General features: G+C 41.3%; 1 protein-coding gene across 5 annotated transcripts in view; it reads right to left on the bottom strand.

Moving 5' to 3' along the window:
• The window catches only part of LOC121538608 (dedicator of cytokinesis protein 3-like), a 68,053-nt gene extending 43,037 nt beyond the window's left edge, over nt 1–25,016 (bottom strand). For 3 of the 5 annotated variants that reach the window (XM_045207247.1, XM_045207248.1, XM_045207250.1), the window contains exons 1-6: nt 24,429–25,016; nt 17,154–17,237; nt 16,953–16,993; nt 14,564–14,619; nt 12,716–12,812; nt 10,253–10,401 (exon numbers count right to left, since the gene is read on the bottom strand). In XM_045207247.1, coding sequence (XP_045063182.1) covers nt 10,253–10,401; nt 12,716–12,812; nt 14,564–14,619; nt 16,953–16,993; nt 17,154–17,237; nt 24,429–24,465 — 464 coding nt within the window. In that variant the 5' untranslated portion in view covers nt 24,466–25,016. The remainder of the gene's footprint in view (nt 1–10,252; nt 10,402–12,715; nt 12,813–14,563; nt 14,620–16,952; nt 16,994–17,153; nt 17,238–24,428) is intronic. The other 2 variants (XM_045207249.1, XM_041846780.2) reach the window with 1 other exon arrangement.
• Nucleotides 25,017–27,065: the final 2,049 nt, after the last annotated feature.

Here is a 27,065-nt window from a genome sequence, read left to right as displayed (position 1 = left end):
TTTGAACAGTGAGAGACAGAATAACAACAAAAAAATCAAGTAAAACGCATGTCAAAAATGTTATGAATTGATTTGCATTTTAATGTGGGAAATAAGTATTTGACACCTCTGCAAAACATGACTTAGTACTTGGTGGCAAAACCCTTGTTGGCAATCACAGAGGTCAGACGTTTCTTGTAGTTGGCCACCAGGTTTGCACACATCTCAAGAGGGATTTTGTCCCACTCCTCTTTGCAGATCTTCTCCAAGTCATTAAGGTTTCGAGGCTGATGTTTGGCAACTCAAACCTTCAGCTCCCTCCACAGATTTTCTATGGGATTAAGGTCTGGAGACTGGCTAGGCCACTCCAAGACCTTAATGTGCTTCTTCTTGAGCCACTCCTTTGTTGCATTGGCCGTGTGTTTTGGGTCATTGTCATGCTGGAATACCCATCCACGACCCATTTTCAATGCCCTGGCTGAGGGAAGGAGGTTCTCACCCAAGATTTAACGGTACATGGCCCCATCCATCGTCCCTTTGATGCGGTGAAGTTGTCCTGTCCCTTAGCAGAAAAACACCTCCAAAGCATAATGTTTCCACCTCCATGTTTGACGGTGGGGATGGTGTTCTTGGGGTCATAGGCAGCATTCCTCCTCCTTCAAACACGGCGAGTTGAGTTGATGCCAAAGAGCTCGATTTTGGTCTCATCTAACCACAACACTTTCACCCAGTTCTCCTCTGAATCATTCAGATGTTCATTGGCAAACTTCAGACTGGCATGTATATGTGCTTTCTTGAGCAGGGGGACCTTGCGGGCGCTGCAGGATTTCCGTCCTTCACGGCGTAGTGTGTTACCAATTGATTTCTTGGTGACTATGGTCCCAGCTGCCTTGAGATCATTTGACAAGCTTGTTATTCTGTCTCTCACTGTTAAAATAAACCTACCAATTAAAATTATAGACTGATCATGTCTTTGTCAGTGGGCAAACATACAAAATCAGCAGGGGATCAAATACTTTTTTCCCTCACTGTATACTTTTTTTAGCTACATGTGTGACATAACTCCACCAGTCCTATTTATGATATCACTAACAAAGATTATTCCATTTTAAACATTTTAAAAGAAATAATAATGTTTTCTATCAATTAGTATATTTGAGTTTAACTGAAATTCTTGCCAGCTTTCTATGTCTTGTTTTAAAAAAAAATTGCGATATTTTTTAGATTATTTCATTTTCAAATAACCGAAAGTGAGTGTTTGTAATCTGAATAAAGAGAAAGAGGCTATTTTTTAACATGGGGTGAGCCATTCTTACTAATGTGCTGGAGAACCAGTTCGGATTTAAGTATAACTTCTGTATGAATGAAACCTTTAGTGAGAGGTTCAATGCTTTAATATTTAATCATTTTAGCCCTCTGAATTCATATTCATTATCTAAATAGGCCCGTTTAATTTTGTCTGGCTTGCCGTTCCAAATTAAGTGAAATATTCTTTGCTCATATATGTTCCAAATTAAGTGAAATATTCTTTGCTCATATATATATATATATATATATATATATATATATATATATATATATATTACGTCATTCAGTGTAGGCAGGGCCATCAGTAAATAGGTAAACTGGGGCATGACTAAATAATTAATGAGGGTGATTTTTCCACAAATAGACAGGTATTTTCCTTTCCATGGTAGCAAAATCGTATCTATTTTTGCTAACTTTCTATTAAAATGTAGTGTAGCAAGATAATTTCTATCTTTCGGGATATGAATAACAAGTATGTACACTTCACCGTCAGACCAATTTATTGGTAAACTACATGGTAATGTAAAAGTTGTGTTTTGTTGCGATCCAATACATAATATGGTACACTTATCATAGTTCGGTTGTAATTCAGAGAGGTTAGAAAAATGATCTAGATCCTCTATGAGGCTGTGCAGGGATCCAAATTGCGGATTTAAAAGAAACATGAGTCGTCAGTTTACAATGACACCTTTATTTTTAAGCCCTGGATTTCTAGCCACTTGATATTATTGTTGGATCTGATTTTAATAGCTAACATTTTGATGGCCATAATAAATAGATATGCTGATAGTGGTCAACCTTGTTTTACTCCTCTTTACAATTTAATAATTAGTGAGAAGTAGCCATTATTTACAATTTTCCACCTGGGGTTACTATACGTAACTTTGACCCATTGTATAAGAGACTCTCTAAAATTAAAATAGTCCAAGTATTTATATATAAATTGCAGTCATACTTTATCAAAGGCCTTTTCAAAATCAGCTATGAATACCAGGCCTGGTTTCACAGATTTTTCAGTGTTCTATTGTTTCCAGTACTTGTCTTAAATTATCTCCAATGTATCGTTGATGTAAAAAACCTGTCTGATTAGGATGAATAATATCCGACAATAACTTTTTTATTCTATGCGCTATGCATTTTGCTGGTGGACTGGATCTTTATATTTACCACCTGGGTCCTGTTTCAGTAATAGTGAAATCAGAGCTTCTTGCTGAGTATCTGATAGTCTACCATTTTTATAGGAGTGGTTACAACATGCTAATAACGGAAAAAGGTTGTATATACACTACTGGTCAAAAGTTTTAGAACACCTACTCATTCAAGGGTTTTTCTTTATTTTTACTATTTTCTACACTGTAGAATATTAGTGAAGACATCAGAACTATGAAATAACACATATGGAATCATGTAATAACAAAAAAATGTTTTATATTTGAGATTCTTCAAATAGCCACCCTTTGCCTTGATGACAGCTTTGCACACTCTTGGCATTCTCTCAACCAGCTTCACCTGGAATGCTTTTCCAACAGTCTTGAAGGAGTTCCCACATATGCTGAGCACTTGTTGGCTGCTTTTCCTTCACTCTGCGGTCTGACTCATCCCAAACCATATCAATTTGGTTGAGGTAGGGGGACTGTGGAGTCCAGGTCATCTGATGCAGCACTCCATCACGCTCCTTCATGGTAAAATAGCCCTTACACAGCCTGGAGGTGTGTTGGGTCATTGTCCTGTTGAAAGACAAATGATAGTCCCACTAAGCCCAAACCAGATGGGATGGCGTATCGCTGCAGAATGCTGTGGTAGCCATGCTGGTTATGTGTGCCTTGAATTCTAAATAAATCACAGACAGTGTCACCAGCAAAGTACCCCCACACCATAACACCTCCTCTTCCATGCTTTACGGTGGGAACTACACCTCATCCGTTCACCCACACCGCGTCTCACAAAGACACGGCGGTTGGAACCAAGAATCTCCAATATGGACTCTAGACCAAAGGTCCACCGGTCCAATGTCCATCGCTCGTGTTTCTTGGCCCAAGCAAGTCTCTTCTTCTTACTGGTGTCCTTTAGTAGGGGTTTCTTGGCAGGCCTGATTCACACAATCTCCTCTGAACAGTTGAGGTTGAGATGTGTCTGTGCCTTGAACTCTGTGAAGCATTTATTTGAGCAGCAATTTCTGAGGCTGGTAACTCTAATGAACTTATCCTCTGCAGCAGAGGAAACTCTGGGTCTTCCATTCCTGTGGTGGTCCTCATTAGAGCCAGTTTCATCATAGCGCTTGATGGTTTTTGCGACTGCACTTGAAGAAACGTTCAAAGTTCTTGAAATGTTCCGTATTGACTGACCTTCATGTCTTAAAGTAATGATGGACTGTCGCTTCTCTTTGCTTATTTGAGCTGTTCTTGCCATAATATGGAATTGGTCTCAAAGAAAAAGCCATATCTCAGACTGGCCAATAAAAATAAAAGATTAAGATGGGCAGTCTGAGATATGGCTTTTTCTTTGCAACTCTGCCTAGAAGGTCAGTATCCCGGAGTCACCTCTTCACTGTTGACATTGAGACTGGTGTTTTGCGGGTACTATTTAATGAAGCTGCCAGTTGAGGACCTGTGAGGCGTCTGTTTCTCAAACTAATGTATTTGTCCTCTTGCTCAGTTGTGCACCGGGGCCTCCCACTTCTCTTTCTATTCTGGTTAGAGCCAGTTTGCGATGTTCTGTGAAGGGAGTAGTACACAGCGTTGTATGAGATCTTCAGTTTCTTGGCAATTTCTCGCATGGAATAGCCTTCATTTGTCAGAACAAGGATAAACTGATGAGTTTCAGAAGAAAGTTATTTGTTTCTGGCCATTTTGAGCCTATAATCGAACCCACAATTGCTGATGCTCCAGATACACAACTAGTCTCAAGAAGGCCAGTTTTATTGCTTCTTTAATCAGCCCAACAGTTTCAGCTGTGCTAACATAATTGTAAAAGGGTTTTCTAATGATCAATTAGCCTTTTTAAATGATAAACTTGGATTAGCAAATACAACGTGCCATTGGAACACAGGACTGATGGTTGCTGAAAATGAGCCTCTGTACGCCTATGTAGATATTCCATAAAAAATCAGCCGTTTCCAGCTACAATAGCCATTTACAACATTAACAATGTCTACACTGTATTTATGATCAATTTGATGTTATTTTAATGGACAAAAAAATTGTCAATTTCTAAGTGACCCCAAACTTTTGAATGGTAGTGTACATATATATTTTAAAATCTTCCATATCTTAATTAATTCCCACAATTGACGAATAATATGTGTAATAATGCAGGCACTTCCTTCGAAGGATTGTTACCTATATAACAACGACCGGAAGTAGAAAAAATAAATTTTTGGCAAGCAATTATTATTTTTACTTGTTATTGCTTTTCATTATTCACTGTGTATTTAGTCCTCGTGTCACTATTTCAAATGTTTTTTGTTTGTTTGTTTGTTTTATCTTTATCGTTAACTCTGCATTGTTGGAAAAGGACCCGTAAATATTTCACTGTTAGTCTACCTGCTGTTAACAAAGCATGTGACAAATAAAATTGTATTTGATTTAATTAACTCATTGGCAACTCATTAACATTCATACACCTTTCCACAGTGTTTGTTTTTATGTTGTATGGAATTTATTAAAGATGTATGTTTAACATTACATTCTAGATGGTGCTGAAACCACCACCCACTACTAAACTAAAATCTAGGTATTGTGTACCCTTCACAGCCAATTCCCCGGAATAGGATCTGACAGGCGGATGCTCACATTTACGTGTGCGTCATAACACTATCACACTCAGCCACCCTAGCACCATCCTGGAGAGCTGGAGTGACGAAAACACGTGGAGTGTTCTGGTCAGATCACACAACCACAGGTCTCCACGTCAGCTTGTGAAGAAAATAGCCTTTACCTCACTCATTCACATAAAAAGGTTTTCTACAGGTTTTCTTATCTGTAAAGATTGAATTCAAGCCTAAGCACGATGTCCGCTAAAGTCGACCTAAATTCATTTCACTAAGACTAGGGGAAAAGTCCAAGTTGATCCAACAGATGGCCTTTTCACCTAAAGCTCTTCCTTTGGTAATGAGGACGGAGCCCCTTAGAGCTCTCTCTATGGGTGGCTACTGGAGTATGGAGCATGGTGCTGGCAACATCAATGAGCTGGGATCCATTTCCTTCCCCTTAGGGCCAACTACAGTGGGTATCATAAGTATTCACCCACCTTTTTTTGTTGCATTACAAAGTTGGATTGTAATAGATTTAATTGTGATTTTTTTGTCATTGATCTACACAAAATAGTCCATAATGACAAAATGAAAATACAATTCTACACATTTTTACAAATTATTAACAATTCAAAAACTAAAATATAGTCGTTGCATATGTATTAAGTGCCTACTTCCTTTAGGCAAGCCTAAATTAGGTCAGGAGTAAAATGTGGCTTAACAAATCAAATAATAAGTTACATGGACTCACTATGTGTGAAATAATAGGGGTTGACATGATTTGTAAATTACTACCCCTTCTTCTGTCCCCCATACATATAACATATGTAAGGTCCCTCAGTCAAGTATTGAATTTCAAGCGCAAATCGAACTACCATGGAGCTTTTTGAAACCCTCATAAAGAAGGTAAGAAGAAAGGTAAAAAGAAAGAAAGAAAGCAGGTAATAAAGAAGGGCAGTGATTGGTAGATGGGTAACAATAACAAATCAGATATTGAATATCTCTTTAAGCATGGTCAAGTTAATAATTATGCTGTTGATTATGTATTAAAACCACCCAGACACATCAAAGATACAGTCGTCTTTCTGAACTGATAGCCCTATTTGGTAAAAGACCAATTCCATATTATGGCAAGAACAGCTCAAATAAGCAAAGAGAAACGACAGTCTATCATTACTTTAAGACATGAAGGTCAGTCAATACGGAACATTTCAAGAACTTTGAACGTTTCTTCAAGTGCAGTCGCAAAAACCATCAAGAACGATGATGAAACTGGCTCTCATGAGGACCGCCAAAGGAAAGGAAGACCCAGAGTTATCTCTGCTGCAGAGGATGAGTTCATTAGAGTTACAAGCCTCAGAAATTGCAGCCCAAATAAATAATAATAATAATAATAATAATAATAATATGCCATTTAGCAGACGCTTTTATCCAAAGCGACTTACAGTCATGCGTGCATACATTTTTGTGTATGGGTGGTCCCGGGGATCGAACCCACTACCTTGGCGTTACAAGCGCCGTGCTCTACCAGCTGAGCTACAGAGGACCATGTTTCACAGAGTTCAAGGCACAGACGCATCTCAACATCAACTGTTCAGAGGGGACTGTGTGAATCAGGCCTTCATGGTCGAATTGCTGCAAAGAAACCACTATTAAAGGACACCAATAAGAAGAAGAGACCTGCTTGGGCCAAGAAACACGAGCAATGGACATGTGTCCTTTGGTCTGAAGTTCAAATTGGAGATTTTTGGTTCCAACCGCCGTGTCTCTGTGAGAAGCGGTGTGTGTGAATGGATGATCTCCGCATGTGTAGTTCCCAACGTAAAGCATGGAGGAGGAGGTGTTATGGTGTGGGGGTGCTTTGCTTGTGACACTGTCTGTGATTTATTTATAATTCAAGGCACACTTAACCAGCATGGCTACCACAGCATTCTGCAGCGATACACCATCCCATTTGGTTTGGGCTCAGTGGGACTATCATTTGTTATTCAATAGGACAATGACCCAACACACCTCCAGGCTGTGTAAGGGATATTTTACCAAGAAGGAGAGTGATGGAGTGCTGCATCAGATGACCTGGCCTCCACAATCACCCGACCTCAACCCAATTGAGATGGTTTGAGATGAGTCGGACCGCAGAGTGAAGGAAAAGCAGCCAACAAGCGCTCAGCATATGTGGGAACTCCTTCAAGACTGTTGGAAAAGCATTCCAGGTGAAGCTGGTTGAGAGAATGCCAAGAGTGTGCAAAGCTGTCATCAAGGCAAAGGGTGGCTATTTGAAGAATCTCAAATATAAAATATATTTTGATTTGTTTAACACTTTTTGGGTTGCTACCTGATCCCATTAGTTATTTCATAGTTTTGATGTCTTCACTATTATCCTACAATGTAGAAAATAGTAAAAATTAAGAAAAACCCTTGAATGAGTAGGTGTGTCCAAACTTTTGACTGGTACTGTATAATAGTGTGTTTTTTGTATGTAAACATGATTAAAGTGACCAGTGTTCAATGACTAGAATACAGTATATACATATAAAGTGGGTAAATCAGTATGTAAACATTATTAAAGTGACCAGCGTTCAATGACTCTATGTAGATACAGTGAGGGAAAAAAGTATTTGATCCCCTGCTGATTTAGTACGTTTGCCCACTGACAAAGACATGATCAGTCTATATTTTTATGCTAGGTTTATTTGAAAAGTGAGAGAGAGAATAACAACAACAAAATCCAGAAAAATGCATGTCAAAAATGTTATAAATTGATTTGCATTTTAATGAGGGAAATCAGTATTTGACCCCTCTGCAAAACATGACTTAGTACTTGGTGGCAAAACCCTTGTTGGCAATCACAGAGGTCAGACGTTTCTTGTAGTTGGCCACCAGGTTTGCACACATCTCAGGAGGGATTTTGTCCCACTCCTCTTTGCAGATCTTCTCCAAGTCATTAAGGTTTCGAGGCTGACGTTTGGCAACTCAAACCTTCAGCTCCCTCCACAGATTTTCTTTGGAATTAAGGTCTGGAGACTGGCTAGGCCACTCCAGGACCTTAATGTGCCTCTTCTTGAGCCACTCCTTTGTTGCCTTGGCTGTGTGTTTTGGGTCATTGTCATGCTGGAATACCCATCCACTACCCATTTTCAATGCCCTGGCTGAGGGAAGGAGGTTCTCACCCAAGATTTTACAGTACATGGCCCCATCCATCGTCCCTTTGATGCGGTGAAGTTGTCCTGTCCCCTTAGCAGAAAAACACCCCCAAAGCATAATGTTTCCACCTCCATGTTTGACAGTGGGGATGGTGTTCTTGGGGTAATAGGCAGCATTCCTCCTCCTCCAAACACGGCGAGTTGAGTTGATGCCAAAGAGCTCCATTTTGGTCTCATCTGACCACAACACTTTCACCCAGTTCTCCTCTTAATCATTCAGATGTTCATTGGCAAACTTCAGACGGGCCTGTATATGTGCTTTCTTGAGCAGGGGGACCTTGCGTGCTCTGCAGGATTTCAGTCCTTCACGGCGTAGTGTGTTACCAATTGTTTTCTTGGTGACTATGGTCCCAGCTGCTTTGAGATCATTGACAAGATCCTCCCGTGTAGTTCTGGGCTGATTCCTCACCGTTCTCATGATCATTGCAACTCCACGAGGTGAGATCTTGCATGGAGCCCCAGGCCGAGGGAGATTAACAGTGCTTTTGTGTTTCTTCCATTTGCGAATAATCGCACCAACTGTTGTCACCTTCTCACCAAGCTGCTTGGCGATGGTCTTGTAGCCCATTCCAGCCTTGTGTAGGTCTACAATCTTGTCCCTGACATCCTTGGAGAGCTCTTTGGTCTTGGCCATGGTGGAGAGTTTGGAATCTGATTGATTGATTGCTTCTGTGGACAGGTGTCTTTTATACAGGTAACAAACTGAGATTAGGAGCACTCCCTTTTAGAGTGTGCTCCTAATCTCAGCTTGTTACCTGTATAAAAGACACCTGGGAGCCAGAAATCTTTCTGATTGAGAGGGGGTCAAATACTTATACTTATTTTTTTGTTATTCTGTCTCTCACTGTTCAAATAAACCTACTATTAAAATTATAGACTGATCATTTCTTTGTAAGTGGGCAAACGTACAAAATCAGCAGGGGATCAAATAATTTTTTCCCTCACTGTAGGGCAGCAGTCTCTAAGGTGCAGGCTAGAGTACCTGGTGGTAGCTGGCTAGAACAGTGACTAAGGCTAGTGGTGATTGTTTAACTGCCTACTGGCCTGGAGATACAGTTGCTTGCGAAAGTATTCATCCCCCTTGGCATTTTTCCTATTTTGTTGCCTTACAACCTGGAATTAAAATGGATTTTTTGGGGGGTTGTATCATTTGATTTACACAACATGCCTACCACTTTGAAGATGGAAAATACTTTTTCTCATGAAACAAACAAGAAATAAGACAAAAAAATAGAACACTTGAGCGTGCATAACTTTTCACCCCTTTGACTAGGCCTTTCCAAGATTTTTAAATGTTTCCCCTTAAACCACTCGAGTGTTGCTTTAGCAGTATACTTAGGGTCATTGTCCTGCTGGAAGGTGAACTTCCATCCCAGTCTCAAATCTCTGGAAGACTGAAACAGGTTTCCCTCAAGAATTTCCCTGTATTTAGCGCCATCCATCATTCCTTCAATTCTGACCAGTTTCCCAGTCCCTGATGATGAAACACATCCCCACAGCATGATGCTGCCACCACCATGCTTCACTGTGGGGATGGTGTTCTCGGGGTGATGAGAGGTGTTGGGTTTGCGCCAGACATAACGTTTTCCTTGATGGCCAAAAAGCTAAATTAAAGTGTCATCTGACACAAGTACCTTCTTCCATATGTTTGGGGAGTCTCCCACATGCCTTTTGGCGAACACCAAACGTGTTTGCTTATTTCTTTCATTAAGCAATGGCTTTTTTCTGGCACTCTTCCATAAAGCCCAGCTCTGTGGAGTGTACAGCTTAAAGTGGTCCTAGGAACAGATACCCACTGTATAGAGTACTGCATAAGTACTCTGATAAGTATTACATTATCTAGGAATTGCTTTGGATAAACAAATCTGCTAAATGACCTTGTCATTACATTACATCTACATTATTATGTACTGTAACATGATACAGTATTACAAATGCACACAGAAACACACACACACACAAACAAACTTGATATGGTTCCTGGCCCATGCACTACAGTACAGTAACTCACTCATTGCCCCAGTCCAGGCGCACGGTTATGTGGCGTTTGATCTCTCTGGTCTGGTCCTGGGCCAGGTGACCCTGGATGAGCTGCCGGCGCAGGTCGATGAGCTCATTCATCACATGACGCAGCTTGTGGAACAGGTCCACCTTGTGCTTCTGTGGGGATCACACACACAACAATATGATCAAAACATGAATGTAACAATACATGGTTCATTACACATTGACTCTTGGACATTCCCACAATACAGTATGTCTATATTGGTCTGGACTCTGACGTTTCCATGTTAGTATCTCTATTCTTATGAGATTTCCCTGGTCTGCTATGGAAGAACAAAGCAACTCCAGCTCCAGGCACCCTCATGATTCCATCCATGGTTTTAAATATACTTTCATTATGAAACACACAGCTAAGCAACTAGCTGCTGTTCGATTGCATGTGTTCCTCCTGACAGTAGAAGGTCAGGGTTATGAAACTGTAATGAGTGTTAATGAAACACACTAACATGGCTGTGTCATTAAATCATTATGCAGGAATTATGCAGCTATAAAGGAAAATAGACGTTCAGTGAAACCTGTTTCTCTGTTATCAAACAACCAACAAGCATCTTCATTTTCTACTGGAGGCTACAAAGTTAGAACAAGTGTTCCACTGATTGAGCTAAAGTACCAGCACAATTAATTATAAAAATAAAAATATATGTCCTACTCAGAGTCCTTACAGGGATTCATCAGCAACAGCTTTGTGGAAACTAGCTTTTCTCCATGACCAAGGACAGCACTTTTAATTCAAGCGTTTATTATTCCTCCCATCGGACTGACAAGCCCACACTACCTCCCAGGTTTGTTTATATAAGTGTAAAGATTAAGCGCATCTACAATGTTCATGTAAATTTAATGAGGGTAAACATTCCATGTTCTCAACCTGCTGGTGGCTGTAAAACAAAGATTTTAGTCAGAGCTGATGAGGCCTCTCGGACGGCTGTTCTGTGAGGCCTAATTATGTACATTACAACAGATACACTAATTCTCAGGCCATCGCTCCCTGAGGTACCACGATGCATTCTAATTGCAATATGCCTTGAGCGCAAAGCATTCAAGGAAAAACGTGTAAATATCTAGCCCAGGGGTGTCAAACATACGGCGCAGGGGCCAGATCCGACCGCGAGGGGGGTCCAATCCGGCCCGTGGGTGGTTTGAGTAAAAAATATATATAATAATAATATTCCAAAAATATATATACTTGCAAATGACTAAAATCAAATCGAAACTGTGTAGAAATTATAATTGCCTACATTCATACAGTTCTTGACTGTGTCCAGCTTGCTAATAATCACCGAAATGAAAGCTAGAAAGTCAAGGAGCATAAAAATTGGATAGAGGACTATTGAAAAAAAAAAATATATATATATATAGAGGAAATATAACCAATTTTCAGTGCAGCCCTACGGACTGAGTTTGACACCCCTGATTAAGCCAATGATACATCCTGTTTTTATGGACGGTAACCATGGTGACTGGCTACACTGGCTACCACACAGGGGGGCAGAGTGAGTGCCCGAAATGAGCAGCGTTAAATCAGTGGTTCGATTTAGTTGTGTTTGACAGGAAGTTACATCACCACAGTCCTGCCCCAGGCTCCTTGGCTGCTCTGAGCATGAGCAGTGCTCGTTGATAAGTTACGTAAAAACTCGCTTCCATCCCAGCTCAACAAAATCTCCCTCCCTCTGCTCAGCTCAAACCTCAGCTACGTACATCCTCCTGGTTCCTGACCCCTCCACAATTAGCAGGATTAGGGTTTATTTAGGTCTCCATAAACATTTATACAGTGGGAGGGTGATGATGACAATGCTGGCTGAACGTACAATACTCTATTGAGTTTTAAGATGACTCTATGATAGGCCATAACATAAACATTAGCCTGTGTTCTTTAGCTATCTCCTCTGACTATCATTGTCATGAATGGCATGCCAACGATAGAAGAGTTGGCTACAGCACGTAGAGATCTGGGACCGGGATAGGCAAAGTAGTAAGGTAATGGCAGAGTGACATTCCGTGAAATTGCCTATGACAGCTATCGACTACGCCATTATTTATTGCCAATTACTATTTTGGGATTTACATAGGCAGGATATAATGATGAAGAGTGGAGTGACAGCCTAAATGGCACGCTATGGGGATTCATGGGAAGCGGCTGTATATACAGTATGTTCAACCCCAATAGTTGTTGCTATCCCCCAGTCTTTTTCAGCTATTGAATGAGGTGAAAACTGCATGAAAACTGCATACTGCAGGTACAAATCTGTATCTTATCAAATCTTTGGAGCTAAGTATGTAAAGCAGGGGTGGGTGCAGATCCTTTTTCGCTTTCCCTTTCAGATCAACCACCCTGTACGTTGCATTTAAATGGACTCAGTGTTTTCTCTAAGCTAGACAGAGGTTTCCCCGTGAGAGGTGAGGTGGTACTGACCACGTAGAGTTGCTTCCACAACACGCCCCATTCCTGCAGGGTGGAGGTGGTCTCAGTGATAATAGGGTCTTCCAGAGGTACCACCATCTCACACAGCCTAGGGTGAGACACACACACAGTTATTGAAACAGAGTCAGACACTCAGAAACCTAAAGATTAGATAGAGACAGACATATCTACCTACAGTACAAATAGAGAAAGAAAAAAAGAACACACAAATGAACAAACCAACGCCAAACACACACACACATTTACATCCCTGCCCTGTGTTGGCACTGTAATGACATAATAACTCTTTCATGACAAAAAAAAATGAAACATTACACAGTAATGAGTTTTCACTTTGTGAAATTAGGATTATAAAGGATCACTAGAGCAAAACCACAACAGACATCATTTATATTTCAGTGCCAACCATGAGACTAAATGAAAGACAAGAGAAAGGCCTTCAGCAGGAGAAACGTGTCTTTTTAAAAACATAAGACAGTCCATCCATTACATAACTGTCAGAATGATCCTCTATAGCTCTGATGCACTGGGAGAACTGAGGAGAAACTGTAGGTGTTTTCACATCATTAACCACACTGAACTGCAAAGCACATTTCCCAAGTGCAACCCTTTGAGCGGGGAAGTGTAATAATGACAATTTCCAAGTCTGCACCATTAATTGTTTTAAAAGCAAAAGAGAGCTCTCTGACTGTGTGCTAAAAGTGCACTGTAGGGTGGTGATATAACACTATGAAGTATCCTCCCAGTCCACACTGTGTCACTGATCCCTGCCTGCAGATCTAATCTCCATCAACACTGGCTGATAAAGAGCTTTCCTGCCTCCCTTTGTCTTTGCACTGCCCTCTCTCTGCTTCCACTGCCATGAACAGCTTTTGTGCCTTGAACAGCAGCACAGCTCGGATGACCACTGGTGTTGTGTGTGTGTGTGTGTGTTTTTGTGTGTGTTTGCATGTGTGTGTTTGCTTCACTGGCAGAGCAGAACTAATGCCGTTTAAGTACAGATCCTCACAGATCAGTGATGAGGGAAATGAGGCAACGGAAATGGGCGGGACATGCACACACCACCCCATTGTTGATGAATAAATCTGACCCAATGGCAGCTCTACAGTATGTTGTGGAAAATATATAGCTTCCTTTGGCTTCCATTAACCAGTGATCCTGCACCTTATATCTGAAATGATTGGCACTCTTGATAAAGATGAGCAAAAAATACTGTATAAAATAAATAATACAAATACTGAGCTATATTAAATGCAAAAACAAATGGGGAAATTATATTATTTTATAATAATACAATTGCTCAGAGAAAAATGGTTTTTAAGACAATAATAACCCCAAGCACACATCAAAATTCACAAATAAATTGTTAATTGACCACAAAATCAACATTTTGGTCTCCAGACTTGAACCCTATTGAAAACCTGTGGTTTGAATTTAAGAGGGCAGTCCATAACCTCAGATGAAGGATATCAAGGATCTGGAAAGATTCTGTATGGAGGAATGGTCTAAGATCCCTCCCAATGTGTTCTCCAATCTCATAAAACATTTTAGAAAAAGGCTCAGTGTCGTTATCCTCGCAAGGGGAGGGTGCTGGAGTATTGAACAGAGGGGTGCCAATAAATTTGACCCCTATCTTTTTTAGATTTAACTAAATATATTTCTCTGAGCAATTGTATCAGTAAAATAATATAATTTCCCCATATTTTTCAGCATACAATATAGCTCAGTATTTGTATTATTATTATTTTTTGCTCATCATTATCAAGGGTGCCAATAATTTCGGAGCTGAATGTATCTCTGACAAACAGGGCTCATATGATTTAACAGAAAGAGACTCACCCTCTGTTGGTGACTGTGGATTTCTTCAGGTGGACATAGCTGGTTGGGAATATACCCTGATGGATGGAAAGGGCAGAAGTGTTAAAAAGAATGTAGCAAGGTGCTGCAACTGAAGACCATAGTCCTGTGGTGTACATGCATGTAAACAGTATGTCCCACATGTTGCATGTGTGTGTCCCTGTGTTGTACATGATATGCATTGGTCAACAGTAATGTGGAGCAGTTGTTCTTAACAGAGAAAAACTACTGTAGCAACAAGCTACTCTTAGATTGTGGCTATTTTAATTCTACTCTCTCTGACACACAACACACACACACACACACACACACACAAGCTGAATATGAAGCAGCTCAGCCCAAATTGTCGCTTAGCTGGGGAGGGCATGAGACACAGAACAGTGCCAACTGCCACCCTTGCAGTTCCTCTCTCTGGCTCTAATCTGCCAGATGTGATGAATTGGGCACAGTGAGCACAGCTGATTGTGGCGGCTCAGGAAGAGTATGAGGACGAGGGAGGGAGCGTGGGAGGAAGAGTACATAACAAAATGGAGGTGTGTTGGTGGGGGACTGTAACTAGCTGATGAGAGTAGTGAGAGCAGGACGGGCTTTAACATCCCATAAGACCTCTAGCTATCTGCCAGGATTCTGAGGAGTATTAGTGTGTCTTTCTGGAACAGTATGTTATCTGACTTACTGAGCTTTGATTTCAGGACGACTCAAAAGAATGATGACACAACAGAGGTATTGTCTATCACTGTCATGACATTGAAGAGGAGTAAACCACATACAGATCTGGGACCAGGGCCAGGCTAAGGTATCACAGGTTCTTCACTGGTTTCACAGCTTATTAAAGATACTGACTGAGCAGGGCCTCCCGAGTGGCGCAGCGGTCTAAGGCACTGCATCGCAGTGCTAGAGGCGTCAATACAGACCCGGGTTCGATCCCGGGCTGTATCACAACCGGCTGTGATCGGGAGTCCCATAGGGCTGCGCACATTTGGCACAGCGTCGTCCGGATTAAGGGAGGGTTTGGCCGGGGGGGCTTTACTTGGCTCCTTGTGGCGGGCTGGGCGCCTGCAGGCTGATCTCGGTGGTCAGGTGAACAGTGTTTCCTCCGACACATTGGTCTGGCTGGCTGTTAAGAAGCGCAGTTTGGCGGGTCATGTTTTGGAGGACGGGTGTAAAAAGATACTGACTGAGTGACTGGTATCATGTGTCTGACATTTTGATTTGTAACATGGAAGCCGGAGAAACAGGTACAGTTATAAACATGGTTTACTGAACAATCAATTGGATCGGAAGTGGATGTGTCAGTAATATATAATAGCCATGTACTGCCGTGCAGAACATATCGATGGCAGCAGCCATGGTGGAGCATTGCTTGGAGGTACTGTATCTATTTAGTTCAAACATAGTGTACGTACACATCCAACAAAATTCCACAGGTGCAGGCAGTTACTAATAATACCATAGAAAAAAGAAGATTAATACTTGCACACTGTTTGAATGTTCTTTGATTTCAAAAGTAACGTAAGGGTCCTCGTCAGACTTGGTCAGCCTGGCTGAAGAGACACTTAGTAATCGAATCAAAATAAAAAAGAAACCCCGTTTGTCATTTTTTGAGGTATTGTTGTATTTCTGTGCATCTTGGGACAGTATAAAAGCTAGGATACCTTGTTTTCTTACTGTACCTTTCTAGGCCTTGTGTTAATGGAGCTCTACCTGGAGGAGAGGTTTGCCAGTTTACATGGAGCTGCATGTGAGAACAGCAGCCTGAGCCGGCTCTCTGGAGGGAATGTACTGGCAGGAGATGCCTGATGGTTTGGACCACATCCTCCTCTCTCTCCCCTCTCTCATCCCCCAGCTGAACACAAATGGCTTCACGCTTTTATCTTAGATGCAAGCTCCAACGTATTCTCCCATTGCACTCATCTCATTGGAAGCAAGATGAATAGCGTACATTAAACACAGTGCCACACTGTAGGCCTCTTTGTGTGAGTGGTAAAACACTGATGGATCATCTGTGGTAAATAGTATGTGTGGGTGTGGAAGGTGAACTGAAAAAAGAAAATGGTGTAACTCTTATTGTATATGTACCGCTACTCGTCCAATACAACGCCTCCAGAAATCCAAAGTGTGTATTGTATTCTCTGCCGCGCAGATTGCACCTAACAACACATACTAATTGCAGTACCCACAAATGCTTTTTTTTTTGTGTTGTCGTGCTGAGGTTGAGGTTTTCATTAGGAATCACTTTGCTGTAAATAAATAGCTTCAAACAAACAGTGGCTGATAGCTGTCTGGTCTAACAGGACCATTCTCAATAATAATGACAATACAAGCAGTGAATGTAAAGTGTGATTCTAAAAGAAAAGTCTGATATGTTTACCTTGATTGAAGGCTTCTTGGTGGAAAACCCTCTGTACCAGCCTAAAGAGACATCAAAGATGCATATCAACCAGCTGAACAGGGACTATGACTATTAACCCAATACACACACAATGTGCTTTTTTAGATTAAGGTAAAGTGAGTATACTATACAATGTTATCCTCTATTATTCTCTATAAACTGTTATTCAGCAGTTCTTACCTTCACTCTTCTCCAGGATCTGCACAGTCTCTCCGATCTCCAGAACCAGGGCCTGACATACTGAGCCCCGGAAGTTACAAATCACTGAGAGGAGAAAGAAAAGGGTAAACAATGAAGTTCATGAAGTTATGTCTGTTTCTGCTTTAGCCAATGTGTTTGTTTGTTTATGATCAACTGTTTGTTCAGTGAATAGAGATTACTCAAAGACTCTCAAAGCTCTGCTCATCATTACATACCTTTCCCGTATACAGAAACAGTCAGATACCCAGCCTAAGGATGAGATACTCTGTCCTTGGCTTTATCCTTGTGTTACTTTCCACAAGGTGCATCCCTCCCCATCAGTCATGTTTTCACACAGCATGTGTTTTGGTTTGTCGCCGAGCGGTTATCACAGCTTTTTAATAAGCTGTTTCCTGCAGACATCTAAACAAGGCCTTGCAAAGGAGCCCCAGCTCAACCAACTGCAAACAGGCTCCCCTCCCTGAAGTGTGTAGCCATTTTAATAGGCAATTAATTCTTAAGCAGTCCTGATTTTAATGCAATGTTAAGTTAAGTCTCCAAATAAAGACCCTACACACAGCACACGTTCTGCTGCTAAGTAGTAGGGGTAACTGCTCCTTCATCATATCTTTGCATTTGCACAAATCTTCCATGCTGAACTGAACTGTGTGCTCTCTGTGTGTTTTCGCCGCAGCATAAATTCAACCAATGCCCTTTAAAGTATGCAGAGGAGTGCTGGCTGAATCAAATACTGTGACTCAGAGAAGATGATTAAGGATGCGTTAGAGTCATCTTCAGGGGACCCTTACTATAGTGTTCTACCTTTAATACCTCTTAATGGTACGTCAGTCGAGTAGCGGAGTAACTTAACAGCAGAACAGAGATGTAATGTCAACAGACCTCAGTACAAGACAAACTTGTTTGGCGATGACAGGGCTCCATTGACGATTCCAAAACCCACAAATGGTGGCCCTTGGAGGAGAGTTCCGTGTGAGTCATTATGCTAATGACCCAGTCAGGGGACCCAATGAGCGGTGGGAACAGAGGGGAGAAGGGAGGGGCCAGAGCACTTGTTCTGTTCTGTTTGTGGGAAATGAGCGCTTAGTTCCTCTGCTACGGTAGCTATGGCAACAGATCATCTATAAAACTGTAGGGCTTTCTTCACTGTATAACTGCTGCAGGGATCTGGGCATTTTAAAATGGCAGGAATATAGATGTGTTGCTGCTGCTACTGCGCACAGAGTCCAAATCACGAGCACAGGGCATAGATCAGATGGAGAGAGAGATGGAGATGGAGAGGGAGAGCGATAATCTGAACATATAACCATCTAAGTGACAAGAGAGAAAGAGACTTGAAGAGGGATCTTCTTGCCACATTTTCTAACTCTGCTTCAGGTCTATTAACAACCTGGCCTAAACATTCTCTACTAGAAAGTCATTGTCTTTTAATGTCCCCTAGTTCATTTAAATTGCTTAATTACACTGGAACCATTATGAGACCCTCAGCAGAGTGCCCATGTCAGAACAAGATGGGACTGTTTCACTGGAGATTGTGGTTCTATTTCACAGGCTCTGTTGACACTGCTCTCTTACTTGGATTTGAAATATTCCCTTGCTGAAATCTGGATCTATGTGTTATCTCCAACGCAAATCTCCAATTACATCACTGTTCCCCATATTGTGCCTCAAAAGTAGTGCACTATATAGGGAATTGGGTGTCATTTGAGACGCAGACCCAGAAACAAACACACAAAGTATTGAACTCACTTCCTTTTCCATCTATCTATTACAGGCCTACTGTGAGTGCGTTGGACCAGTAACTGAAAGGTCGCTGGTTCGAATCCCCGAGCTGACTAGGTGAAATATCTGCCGATGTGCCCCTGAGCAAGGCACTTAACCCTAATTGCTCCTATAAGTCGCTCTGGATAAGAGCGTCTGCTAAATGACTAAAATGTAAATGTAATAAGTGCATAAACACACTATCTTTTATCAGAGGCCATAACCTTTATGGATCACATGGTCTGTGGCAACAAAGTGCCCATCACCACCCCAACAGTACAGGTACTGTACACAGCAATGCAGCAACACAGGGAGTGACTGTAACAACAACAGTTGAGTTCAGCCAGAGTTCAGATGCAAACTGAAAATGTTGATGTGTGAGTAAGATACACTAGGGTGTGTGATTAATTAGACTTGGCAGAAGCAAGGCATTTTCACAATCTTAATTATCAACTGGTGTGAGTAAAATAATAACCAACAGTAAACGGTAATAGCCGTGCTCGCTCATAGGAAAACACAGACAAAGAGAAAATTGTTAGCCTTACATTAAACGTAGTAAAGTGAGACACAGTGATATCTAAATGGGCAAAATAAATATTGATGAACAAGTTACAGAGTATTAGGTTGCATGAAGTGCCACTGTTGATGATTTGCAAAGAACTGATGTTAGTTGATGAGCCTGCTTACGATAGCTATTAAGTCTGAATATAACATAACTGTGTTAGGAAGTTGTTCCTAATTCCTCAACTTTGGAATTCAGATTAAGCTTATTTTTGCAGAGATTCAGCTGAAGCTATTTTTATAAAGCACCGGCAGTTTCTGTGGGCCCACATGACAATGTACGATGAATGCAGACAGATGCTGCAGTTTTGTGCTCCCTGCAGTGTGAAAACAGAGGAGGAAAGGGCCACACACACAAACAGGCACACACACCCACAGAGAGAAAGAGACTTACACACCCACCCACCCACCCACCCACACACCGACCCACCCACACCCACAGAGAGAAAGAGACTTACACACCCACCCACCCACCCACCCACACCCACAGAGATAAAGAGACTTGCCTACACAGAAGACAGAGCTCAAGGCTACATCATTGTTGCTTTGTAAATGAGTTAGCTAATGGTGTGGAGTTACAGGCTCCTATCTGTCATCCTTTGTTAGGTTTGCAAAGTGAACGAGAGAAAGTAAGCTCAGTTGAATTGATCCTTGCTTTTTAAAACAGTGCTTACATTGTTCACTTTTATATCACATGGATGTCTACAAAGCCATTTGTACGGTTGTCTCTATCTAGTCAACCCAGTGAATCTAGGTCTTTACAGTGTGTGTCACTCTCTCAGTCCCCAGGCTAAATCAACCATGCAAATAGCCTCAATCAAATATGCACAGCACACAAAACCATCACTATTACGCACCAATTTGTTTGGTCATCAAAATGCCACAATGTGGAGAAAAAAAATGGATTTACAAAACGATCAATCAAAATGAAAATCAAAGTAGTCTCTCTGGTGATAAGATAATGAACTACAGACTGAAGTCACAGTCATCCAAGAATGATCGATCTATTCTTTCACCACAGACAGACACATCGCTCATTGCAAAGACAGCTTTATTGAACATGGAGGAGGTAGGTTACTGTTCTCTCAGTTCACTTTTGATTCTGTGTTGATGAAGGAAACATTTAGCAGACAGACAGCAGCACAGCACACATGGTCAGGAGAACATGCAGCTGAGAGAGAGACAGAGACATACTGTACTAGATTGTACTGTACTATGCCCTATAGGGCAGTGTAAAGGGTAGCAAGCATCAAACCCCACCAACAAGAGTAAACACAACCCTACATCTCTTTTTGGGCCTACTTCATTTGAACTGAAGCTAAAGCAATGTATTTACATAGTAATTATGTTGACAGGGACAGCATAACAAGAGTACAGCGAGGGTGGACATTGCTTCTGAGGGGGCTTTATGGTACCATAAAGAATGTACAGAAAGGAGCATACTGACAGATGGATGTTAAAGGGATAGTTCACCCAAATTACAAAATAGCATATCCCGTTCAAGTCTTGGGACGGATATTAGCAATTTTCACGCATCCAGTTTAAATCATCTATAAGTGACTTTGTTGAGCTTCACAATCAATTATAGATAGTTTCGGATGACTTGGACATGATGCGCAAAAAATGCTAATATCGGTCCCATGACCTGAATGGGATTTGTGCCACAAATGCTTAAACGTTAGCATGTGGAAACAGTGCCAGGGAAACTAAACCAAAGCATAGATTGCTGTCATACCTTGTCCATAGACTACTTACCGGGTAAGGAAACCAATATGTAATTTTGTAATTTGGGGGAACTATTCCTTTTAAACTGTGGCATCTTTATTTGCAAGATCATCTGAAACTACAGTGAAATACACGTCTTGAAGGACATCACATTACTGACGTACAATGTGTCTTACCCTTTTGGACCACTGTATGCATTTTATTCTTAAATCTGTGATTGTTTTACTATTATTTAAGTGCTGTATTGAATAGAAACTATCATAATGGCTTCCTGGATGCTTTTAGAACCAAAACATTACTGGTAGGGCTGATGATCACAGTGATGCGCATCACAGATTAGTTCCTTTAGCCATTCCAGTAATGCATTGTGACTAAGCATGCAGACCCCGGAGGTCCTGCTTCTCTCCTAGATTGAGTAACCCTGTCCCAGATCCTCACATGGCAAAGTAAAAAATGACACAAGGGCCTTTTCTGTTTGGCCCAGTGAGTCATGTTGTTCAGCATGACTTGAATGCACGCTCACTCACTCAGACACACATCGCATCACTGGGCTGTTCTCAGGTCCTGCTAACCTAAGGACTTCTGCCACAGGAGTGCCTGAGCGCTTTTGTCAGATCTGATTTCAGAACAGCAGCCACAGCTGTCTGAGTGAGTATGGCACCCTTCTGCAGTGGAGATCACATGACTACTTGATGATGACCACGTTACCTTTTATTAAATTTCGATGAGCAAACACTGTCACGAAAAACACACATGAACACATACACAGATGCCAACAGACACACATGCCGCCAACCCACATACAGATGCACGCAATAACACACACACAGCACAGACACAACAATGTTTAAAAATAGGCAATAATGGACTAACGCTGAACTTTTTACTGGTGAGAGAAGAAATCCCATTGCTGGAATGATTCCAGAAGCATTTTCACTCAAGTTCTGTCTAACAACCTGCAGCAGTGGAGGTGATCAGTGGTTGTGTCCTCAGTGGGTTCAAAACATTAAGAAATGGTGCTTAGGGTACACCAATCTCTGTAATCCACCCCCCCAACTGAACATTACGTTGTATATCCTGCTTTACTTGCTTATGGCTGTCCATCCACATCATTGTCCAAGATAGCATAGCTCCAAATTGCCATGCCGTTCTAGTTTATTAGTTGCACTTGAGCCATTGCATGTGGAGGTGCAAGGGCATGTCAATGTCAGAGCCACATGGGGGCAGATGTTTCTGAACCAGAGTGAGAAGTGAATACAGTCATGTGTACAGCTATCTCTAACTACCATATCACCCCAATAACCCCAGATACAACTGTCCGGTACTACCTGCAAATCACCTGCTAAGTTTGGGTAAGAGGACACATGGGTGAGATACTGTCTAGTAACGATGAAGTCGTTCACAGAGACGTATTATGTCCAATAAAAAACCAAGGAAATATTAAATAATGAGGTATTCTAAAAGGAGACATTACATTTTCATGAAGTGGGTTCTAAAAGTTCTTTGTTAGCCTGAGCCCATTAAGATAAGACAGGATGAATGAGGCCCACCGAGAACAGTACAACTGCTTTTAGACTGTATTGTAGAAATTGCCCCTAAAACAGATCTAGGAACAGATACATTTGCCTGAATCCTGACCATTAGGTGAATTAAGAAATGTGTGTCCGAAAATCAATAGTCATAGACTCCTAGGAGATGCTGCCAATCAAAACTGATAAGTCAATGTCAGTTTGTAGTTTTCAACATGGGACATGGTTTTCACAAGGACAGCTTCAAATATCAAGCATCAAACCTCAGCAGCAGCCCACATATCTGAGGAATATGATGTGGCTTTTGATTACTCTGGCAAAATTCAGAGTAGTAGAGCAAAATGGACACAGTTGGTCAACATTGGTCTTCTAACAGCGTGCAGTCCTATGCCTCTGGTTGTAGTAGGCATCATTGTATACATCGGTGTTTTTCAATTCGTGTGCCTACCTACAGGGTTTCACATTTTGTTCTAACCCACCACTAACACACCTGACTATTAGTTGATTAGCTGAATCAGGTGTGTGCAATGCAATGTTGTACTAACAAAATTGTGCAACCGGAATTGACAAACGCTGGTCTAAAAATGTCAGCACCCTGGAACGCAACACGCTAACCGCGGCGCCTGCCAGAGGTCGGTTGAAGCATACTTTTCAGCACCATGGACAGCGAAAATAAAAACGTGTCTGATTGAATCATCAAAGGTACAGTACACTGCGTGCTCTCATCAAACTGTTGCTTCTCTCCTGTCCTCCAATGACAAATCAATGGCTTCTCTTTCTTGAACACCAATCAATAGTTCTGGAGTCTGGGTATTTGTCGAACCTATACCACAACAAGCAAAGCAGTGTATGTGTATGTGTGTGTGTGTTCTGAGCGAACTGATTCAACATGACTCATTCAAATTGTCAGGAACATTGCGCAGATAGTTCCAATACTCCTGATATAATTACCCACTACCTCTGGTGCTACTAGCACTTTTCACAATGATTCGGCTAGAGCATGAAGACAAGGGATGAGATAGTGGTTGGAGATCACAGATGGTAGTAGTAGTAAGTAGTAGCGAAATAGTCGTGGTGCTATGTTACAAATGCCGACAGGTAAGCATGCGCATACTCAGTCTCTAGACTACACCTGTTGGCATAACGCTATCCCTCGTGGTTTCCAGTCGAATGCCTTTTCAGATAGATAGGGTCTGATGCTCTTCAAAGCCTATCTGAACACTATTATTGACGCATTTACAAAACGCAAAACATACAATGTACCCTAGTATGAGTGAATGATAAGCATACTGTAGGCCTAGGTTATGGATGGCCACTGGTGATACAGGCAATAATACGGAGGTAGCCTGCCTATACTAGGCTATATCATCCCACGCAGTAACCTATATTTTGCAATCTCTTATTATTGTCCGGTTATTTTCAGCCATTAAGCACGGCTGATAGACTATGTGTTTTGTAAACTATAGCCTCATTACATGAATTTAAAATATATGAGAGACATTGTGACTGTTAGCTGCGAATACCCTACCTGTGTGACCAAACATGAGATCAAATGCGAAGCTGTGATCATCACAACGCTTCTTCATAAGAACATAATCAGCTTTGAACGAGAAAAGTCAATCAAATTGAAAACAAGCCATCAAAAATGACAAATGGCCAGATAAATACTGAATGGACTCACCAACTCCGATTTTTTCCTCTTCTGTCGGTATCCACATCTTGGGATTTTTTGTTATTTTCCCACCTGGAGACCAAGCCTCATTCTATCGATATCGTGGGAGGATGTAGCTAAATGAAAGCTATAGGAATATCCCCGGCTCTTTACGTATCGAACGGGATTAGGCTACATCTCGTTAGAAATATAGGCTATTAGAGGCTAAAACAGAAAAAGGACCACCAATGTCTTCGCCCGCGGTTCCTTTATCTCCCGGTCTGCTCTGCTCGCTGGGTCTCCTAGTCACACAAAATGCAGTCTCGGTTTCCACCTACCCAACACACACGGTAATCTAATCTCCAAACGCTATTATTGCAGCAGCATCTCGATAGGAACGGGAATGTGTTTTTTAACGGTTTATTTATTTATTTCCCGGTTAGTCATTAGCCTATGGCTCATTACCAAGTCGGATTCTCAATGATCAACAACGCCATGATATCGGGTCCCGGCTGTAGGGTTGAGTCATTAGACGATAATTAACACTCGTGATATTGTCCGCCGGTCCAAACTGGTATTGAGGGGCAAGACATTTTCAGAAAACTGCGATATACTGTAAGATGCGCCATCTTCATGGTCGTCACATGACTCGTTTTGTAAATACCGATGTGTTAAGCATTTGCAAATGTAAATTTGACTGTCGGAGCGCAACTGCATGGCAATTGCGTCCATCACTAACTGTGCTTTCACTGTCATGGGCAGCTACCTAGATTCGGCAGCATCCGATTTCACCGTGCCTTAAAATTGAATCTTCAGCTCCAGGGCTGAACCAAGCTGGCCATGCTATTACATCAGTTACTGGAACCAAGACTGAGATGTGGTAGGCTTTCCTTACAGGGTCTGTCAGAAAATGGTTGCAGAACCTCTTTATTGGTCTATATAAACACTTAACATTCTCCTGGCAGATCCATTTTTATTTTGGCCAATGTTTAATGCAAATTAATTAATCAGAAATGGAAAAAGGTGAACTTGATCTTAATTATAGTCTATCAATCAACATATAGTGTATAGCCCATCAATAACATGTGAGTAGAAGGCTAATCCTCCCATCACATTGTCACTCTTTTCCCACACTCTTTTTCCACTGGCTTATGGAGGGCATAAATCATGACCAACTGGTAGGCTGTGCTCATAAAAAAAACACTTGAAAAACTCTAACTGAGAATCAAAATAACATGGCCAGACTCCAATATTTCACAATAAAGCCTTGTGATCTGAAGGGTGGCCTATTGTATCCCCCCAATGGTCCAAATGTGGAATCCGTATACCCTTACCGATATCATGGACAGGTTTGAGAACATTCCATGATTTGAGAAGACAGGCAATTCCTTTTTTCTATATTTACAATTTAGGTCAGCTATGCTGGCCTCTGGAGTCCCTTGGGAAACCCAACTGCCGAACCATCCAATGATGGGATTTATAAATTAATTATCTGGGCTCCCAAAAGGACTAATCTCTATAATATATAAACACCTTTGGAAAAGCTCACATTCAGAGTTAGATATGTAGCCATACTGTTTTAATGGCTAAGTGAATCTGACCAACCCTTTAACTGGAAAGAAAATATGGAAAAATATTACCTTGGCAACCCGTAATCTGAACCAATTTATTGATTTTAAGTTTGTTCACAGACTGTATTTAACACCAACGAAATGTTTTACCTTGAAAATGGCCCCAACTCCCAAATGTGTCCCCTAAATCAGGTAGGCACGTTCCTTCATATGATGTGGGAGTGCCCAGCAGATAAATGCTTCTGGGACAAAGTTACAAAATTCATTTAAAAATGCATGAATGTAAATATTCAATGCTTCGCATCTACTATGTTACTTGACGATGATAGCTCCTTGAATCTCTCAATCAATCAGAGATGATTTATGCAAAAAGGATGTTGGCTCTTAGATGACCATTACTTCACTCTCTTCCAGTTCACCAGTGGATATATGGGGTGAAAAACATGGTTTCCGGGTATGGGGGACTGGGGAGGGGTGGTTGGATTGAGACATGTTGGCTGGGTGGGGTTGGGGGGAATGGGATGGAGTCCCACTTATTTTTTGTACATACCACATTTATTATTTTAAACTCCGAAATATGATCAATACTTTATAGTTATGTACCTTTAGGAATATATTTTTTTTTTATCTTCTTCTGAATGGCAGCCAACAGGTACAACAATATATATAGTGCATTCAGAAAGTATAAAGATCCCTTCCCTTTTTCCACTTTGATACGTTACAGCCTTATTCTAAAATTGATTAAATAAAAAAAATCCTCCTCAATCTACACACAATACCCCATAATGACAAAGCAAAAACAGGTTTGTAGAAATTTATAAAAAATTAAAACAGAAATACCTTACTTACGTAAGTATTCAGACCCTTTGCTATGAGACTCGAAATTGAGCTCAGGTGCATCCTGTTTCCATTGATCATCCTTGAGATGTTTCTACAACTTGATTGGAGTCCACCTGTGGTAAATTAAATTGATTGGACATAATTTCGAAAGGCACACACCTGTCTATGTAAGGTCCCACAGTTGACAGTGCATGTCAGAGCAAAAACCAGCCTGAGGTTGAAGGAATTGTCTGTAGAGCTCCGAGACAGGACTGTG

The sequence above is a fragment of the Coregonus clupeaformis genome, chromosome 24, assembly GCF_020615455.1.
Source record: "Coregonus clupeaformis isolate EN_2021a chromosome 24, ASM2061545v1, whole genome shotgun sequence".
In the NCBI taxonomy this organism is placed as follows: Eukaryota; Metazoa; Chordata; class Actinopteri; order Salmoniformes; family Salmonidae; genus Coregonus; species Coregonus clupeaformis.
This window is presented reverse-complemented; position numbering and strand designations above follow the sequence as displayed.